General features: G+C 32.1%; 1 protein-coding gene across 1 annotated transcript; it reads left to right on the top strand.

The window, feature by feature from the left end:
- The first annotated feature begins 758 nt into the window (after positions 1-758).
- Positions 759-6390, top strand: LOC102579568 (protein DETOXIFICATION 27-like). Its single transcript, XM_006338075.2, has 8 exons — positions 759-1064; positions 3314-3855; positions 3977-4063; positions 4299-4355; positions 4690-4928; positions 5024-5142; positions 6075-6164; positions 6301-6390. The coding sequence occupies exons 1-8, from the start codon at positions 759-761 to the stop codon at positions 6361-6363; spliced, it is 1503 nt and encodes a 500-aa protein (XP_006338137.1). The 3' UTR covers positions 6364-6390.
- Positions 6391-6602: the final 212 nt, after the last annotated feature.

A 6602-nucleotide genomic window follows, 5' to 3' on the forward strand; every position in this document is an offset into this window, starting at 1 on the left:
GAATTGGGTTCATTACAGTTCAATAGTTTTTTTTTTTATAGTATATAATTTGATAAAATTGAGGACAAAATATAAGGAACATGAAAAAAAAATAAGGACAAAACTTATGAACAGTGCATATTATCTTAGAGATTATCTGCATCGATACAGTTACTATTATTTATGTGTACCCATTCCACACATAATTGATACGTATGAACTTGTTATTCTTTGAGAGTTGTTGATATCCTGAAAAAAATAATTTATTATTGAATTGTTTTATATACTAGAAATAGTCGACAGTTAATAAAATGGTAGTGGGTTACCCCCACCAACCCCCTTATAAAATCCCAGAAGAAAATTACTAACTTTTGTGCTCTGATAAAATGAAAATATATTTAAATGATTATAAATTTCATATTTTAAAGGGGAATTGCGTGTAAATATTCTTTAGGTAAATTTTGATAATACAAATAACTTTTATTTTACACAAAAAAATAATATTCTCTTTATATTTTTTCTCTTTTTATAATTACATTATTATTTTTATTTCATTTATATTTCCAAAAACATTACTCTATATAATATAAATAATAATAAAACAATAAAAATGTAATTTAGTGTTGATAAATAGTGTTACATTAAATTTGATAGGACATTATTTTCACATTAAAATTTCCCTTTTCATTCTTCTATAAAATCCTCCCATACAACTCTCTATTTGGTACGAACTCACTCCACTTCTTTTTTCGTGCCTAACTTTAGTTTTAGTATTACAAATGGGAAGCGTTATCGACGAAAACCGGCAACCATTGTTGTTGGCGGAGGTGACCTCCACGAACTGGTTGCCCGAGAATAAAATTGAAAGAAGGGAGGATTATGAAGATGATAAGGATCTGAAAACAAGAGTATGGATCGAAACCAAAAAATTATGGCACATCGTTGGCCCAGCCATCTTCAGCCGTATAGGGACTTACACGATGAACATTATTACTCAAGGTTTTGCTGGTCACCTTGGTGAAGTTGAACTTGCTGCTATCACCATTTCTAATACCGTCATTGTTGGCCTCAGCTTTGGTCTCATTGTATGTATCCCCTCTACTTCTTTCAAATTTCATATTTAGAATACATACGATTATACTAGAACACATAAACTTGCTGAAATTAAATTAAAAAATTATACCACTTGAAGTGTGAGCAGATATCTTGAAGCAAGTCCGACTCTAGTACGATAGTCTTCTATAGTGATCCCAAATTCACAGCTGATCTCGGTTAATACTTGGATAAATATAGAACACTTATTAATTTTCTAGGTTAGGAGAACTTCTACTTATATAAACCTTTTTCACGTTAAAATTTAGAACCAAACAAGTGTCTTCTTCTCTTTTCCTTGGAAATAGGACTATGAATTTTAGTTAAATATGGGTATATTAGAGACTACAAAAGAATCATTCCACTAGAAATTCGTAGTTACACTCCTCCATTTATATTTCAATTTTTTTCCATTAAACACTTATGTAATTCTCTGTGTTAAGATTACATATACTAATCAATAAACTAAATTACTAACAAATTTAATTCAATGATTAACTTTTTCTTTAGAACGCTGCTTAACTTATTTCATGTGTCAAATTCATAAATTTACTTGTGAAGGTTTGGCACAATGAAACTTATAAGCTTTTCAAAAGGCATATCATCAATCTCTATATCGAGACATGGATTTCATCAACTAACTTGTTATTTCACCAATAAATTATTATCATCCAATCTACTAGGTATATTGATCCATCTCAGAATCTCACCTATCAATAAATTAAAACGATAATTAATATCAATACATTTAACAATTTAAAGAATAAGTTTTTATAAGTCAATTTGAAACATTTATCTCTATACGATCCCGTTCAATGCATACAAAATGTACTAGCACAAGAAGTTAAACAACATCGTCCCTGTAATGAAGATAAATTATATTTTTAATATTTACAATCATACCGATGACTCGTCCAATTTTTATTCTAGATTGTGAACAAAAGAATTTGTATTTATATGAACTGATGATTTAATCCTTTGTGTATAAATTAAAATTATATAAACCAAATCATCTACTAATATATAAATAAATGGACACATAAACGAATATATGAACTATTAAAACTTTTATTAAAATTGTATAAACAATTGCCCACTAATAAATAAATGGTCAATAATATATATTCCTGGGTTAATAGTGTATATTCCAACTATATTCTACTTGAACTTTTAACTATCTTAAATGATATTATAATATTACATCAAAATGCAGGGTTTGACAATATAATCTAACAATTTTCAAAGTTGTTGGAACGTATGCGTTCACCAGTGATCACAGAACCAGGTCCTCAGACAGAATAGATGTGCGGAAAACAAATAGCTCAAAGTAAATTAGGCACAAGAGTTATATGTGGAAACCCCCATGCTCAAGGGAGGTGAAAACCACGACCTGTACTCACAGGGTTTTAACCCAAATTTCATTTCATTCAAAACAGAGCAAAGCTTCAAATTACAAACTCTTGCAACCTAGGAATTTAGCTCTAAATCCCTTCCTCCTCACTGTAACAACTCAGTTACGAACAAGATTCAAAGCAACAGCTCTGTGCATGCCCACTAGACCAACTAACTCTAGTTGATTTAGACTTCACTAACTTATCATAGCTAACTCTAGCTACAACTCAGAATCAATGTTGAAGGCACGAACTGATCTGTTTCCTTTATAACACAGGAATAAATCTACAAGAATAATCACAGAAATATAAACCTACAACAACTAAGAACAATGACAACTCTATCAAGTCTATTGTTGTTCTTGAGGAAAATATTGCTAGAGAGAATGACTTTTTCAGCCATTTTTTTGGATGCCAAAAACTGGGGTGTGTCCATTGATATAAAGCTTATATACGATGGACACAAAACCCTAGAAGCAATACTATTGGCTAATAGCTTTGCCATTCTGCACCAGACGCGCACCACTTTCTACAGATGGCAGAGTGTGCAGAGTACTTTTTCCAGTTGTCCTTTTCTCGTACAGGACCACCACTCTCACATAGGATCAGGTCCCCTATCAGATCTCATGATTTGCCAAATCATCAAGACTACATATTAACATTTTTATATCTCTTCCCCATACTGTAGCAATTCTACTACAAAAAAAACTAAGCAATCTCTTCTATTCCCTCCATCAATTTCTTTCAAATTATTTTTCCTTATCTGCGTATCTAGAAAACAGGGACAAAAGCTCGATTTAATCTTGTTCGTCAAAATCACTGACTTTCTCTTTATAATTTTTGACATGTAGTTAGGGATGGCGAGTGCATTAGAAACCTTATGCGGCCAAGCTTATGGAGCAAAAAAGCACCATATGTTAGGAATATACATGCAGAGATCATGGATCGTTATAACCGTCTGTTGTATCCTTCTCCTTCCGATGTACATATTCGCTACCCCAATTTTAAAAGCACTCGGTCAACCAGACGACGTCGCAGAGCTTTCAGGGGTAGTGGCGTTGTGGTTTATTCCACTACAATTCAGCTTTGCTTTTCAATTTACGATACAGAGATTTCTACAGAGCCAGCTGAAGACGGCGGTTATCGCCTGGATTTCACTAGCGGTGCTGGCTATTCACACGGCAATCAGTTGGTTGTTTGTGTACAAATTGAATTTGGGGATAATCGGAGCCGCCGTTGCACTGGACATATCGTGGTGGTTGCTGGTTATTGGGTTGTTTATATACGCCGCATGCGGTGGGTGTCCACAAACGTGGAGCGGATTTTCGATACAAGCATTTTCGGGACTTTGGGAATTTTTTCGACTCTCCGCTGCTGCTGGTGTCATGCTATGGTAATTTTAATTTAGTTACGAATTTCGTCACAAATATATGAAACGTGTCCGTGATTAAATAAGAACTTGAGAAAAATGAAGACAAGTCAAATTCTATCTGATTAATTTCTTCTCTTTGTAGCTTGGAGAACTGGTACTATAGGATACTGATATTGATGGCGGGGTATTTGCACAATGCGACGTTGACTGTTGATGCGTTATCCATCTGGTAATAAATATTCAAAATTTATTTTAGATAATAAATTATTTTTAAAAAAATAATTATCAAATCAAACATGTCATAAAAAAGAATACTAGCGTATAAAAGTAGCTAAACTTAAACTTAACATTATAATTCGAGTTTTCACGTGCAATACTTTTCTTTGAATGACGTTCTTTTATTTTTATGATTTTCTTTATTTCCTTTTAATTTCTTATTGTATTTTTGGGAGAATTTATTGCAGCATGAATATTAATAGTTGGGAGATGATGATACCACTTGCTTTCTTCGCTGCCACCGGGTATTTTGTTTTCCTTTTTTATAAATATATTTAAAATAATATATTCTCATTTTAAGTGTTCTATTATCTCTGAGCAGATTAGTAATAAGATATTAGAGATTTTTTTAGTTTAATAGAATTGATAAGTCTAAAAATGAGTATAAAAACAAACAATCATCGCTTTTGTTGGTAGCGCTCTACTCCCAATTGAGGCTGAAAGATACAAACAGAAAAGACTAGGCTAAATTCAAATTAAATCATAGTTTTATAAGTCTATGTACCTACTCATTGATTTCACACTTAGGTGCATGTATTCAAATTTTACTAGACTAAAGTCGCTAAATTAATTTTTCAGAGTACGAGTGGCGAATGAGCTAGGTGCTGGAAGAGGAAAGGCGGCAAAATTCGCAACAACGATATCAGTGATATACTCTACTATGATAGGGCTAATATTTTGTGTATTAATAATGATATATCAACACAAATTTGCTCTATTCTTCTCAACAAACTTTGATGTCCTAAAATTTGTCAAGAAGATCTCTTACCTTCTTACTCTTACCATTCTTCTAAACAGTGTTCAACCTGTTTTATCCGGTAATTACATTAATATTTTAAGAATTTAACTTATATATATCAACTATCTATAATTTTTTTAGTAATAATATAGAAATATGCCTTGTTTGTTACAGGAGTTGCAGTTGGATCAGGATGGCAATTAAAAGTCGCTTATATTAATCTAGGTTGTTATTACCTTGTTGGAGTTCCTCTAGGAATTCTTATGGGTATGTTTCTCCATACTGGTCTTGAGGTATGTTTGTCTCTTCCTTTCTTAGTACAAATTATTTTCTATTATTTCATTAGAATTAAGACTCCTAGCTACAATTGAGTCGGTTGTTTGTGTACATAGGAATTAGACTTTAATAAGTAGAATTGCTCATGATCAGGGGCGGACCCACGTGTTGTCCAGGGGTTCACCCGAACCCCCTCGATAAAAAATTACATTGTATATATAAGGTGAATTTTCTGGATTTATGTGGATATATATATTTTGAACCCCTCAATGACAAGGTGAAGGAGATAGCCCAGCGGCAGCTCCCTTTAATATTAAGCTTGACGTCCAGGGATTTATGTGGATATATATATTTTTACTTTCAGTTTTTTTTTTTTTTAGTTCCAGTTCCGGTTTTCATGTTTTTTTTAGTTTTTTTTTTGAATAAAAAGTGTTAAAATGTGGTGTTAAACTCAAAAAATTCAAGGGTCCCATACTCCCATTCCTAAAAGCTAATAACTTTTTCACTTTCCAAATCTCTAAATCACTTTCTTGTTCTTCCCCAACACTCAAAACTCAAATATTAAAATCATCTCCCATAATATTCTATTGTTGATTTGACATATTTTAAAGGGCTAACTTTTTGTTTCACTGTAATCACTTATGTTAGTTTCAGATTTCTTGTAACGAAACTAACTTTTTGTACCTATAAACTATATACTACTACTTCCTTGAAAAAAAATTCGTTGGCTTATTTACACGTTTATACTTTTATTTTTCGAACCCCCTGAACGAAAATCCTAGGTCTGCCACTGCTAATGATAGGACACTATGTAATAACCATCAATGCCTTAAAACGTAAACTCATTCATTATATTTAGAAATCTTAATAAAATAATTGTGTGACAATTTCTATTATAGTTTATTATTATTTGTGGTTATAACTTATAAGTGAAAAATGGAAATTATAGGGATTGTGGGCAGGAATGATTTTTGGAGGAACAACTTTGCAGACGATAATATTGGCTTTTATAACGTATCGTTCTGATTGGGAGAAAGAGGTACTAAAGTATATTACTGCAGTAATTTATATTTTTTCCTATGAAAATGCAAACTTTTAAAACTTGTTTTTCCATTTTATGAATTCGTAAATATCTTAATAGTAAGAATAAATATAGTTGTTCAATTTTTTGGCAGGCTAGAAAAGCTAGAATGCATGTTGAAAAGTGGTCGGAGCCACCTCCAGTTAGTCAATCATAGATGATGATTTTCTTTTTTTGATCAAAAGCAGTAAAGTAATAAATAATATATTTTGTGTAAGATTGAAACGACAAACACAACTACTAATAGTTACATAGATCGAGAACACCTATGAAATACACAAAAAGGATGTGCATACCTTTGTCTGCCATAGCAACGAACACCTGAATACAAGCTAGGCTGAGTCTTCCTCTCCTTAGGCTTATGACGGTTGGCACCTTATGGAAATATGTCTTTTT

This window comes from Solanum tuberosum, unplaced genomic scaffold (assembly GCF_000226075.1).
Source record: "Solanum tuberosum cultivar DM 1-3 516 R44 unplaced genomic scaffold, SolTub_3.0 scf00002, whole genome shotgun sequence".
In the NCBI taxonomy this organism is placed as follows: domain Eukaryota; kingdom Viridiplantae; phylum Streptophyta; class Magnoliopsida; order Solanales; family Solanaceae; genus Solanum; species Solanum tuberosum.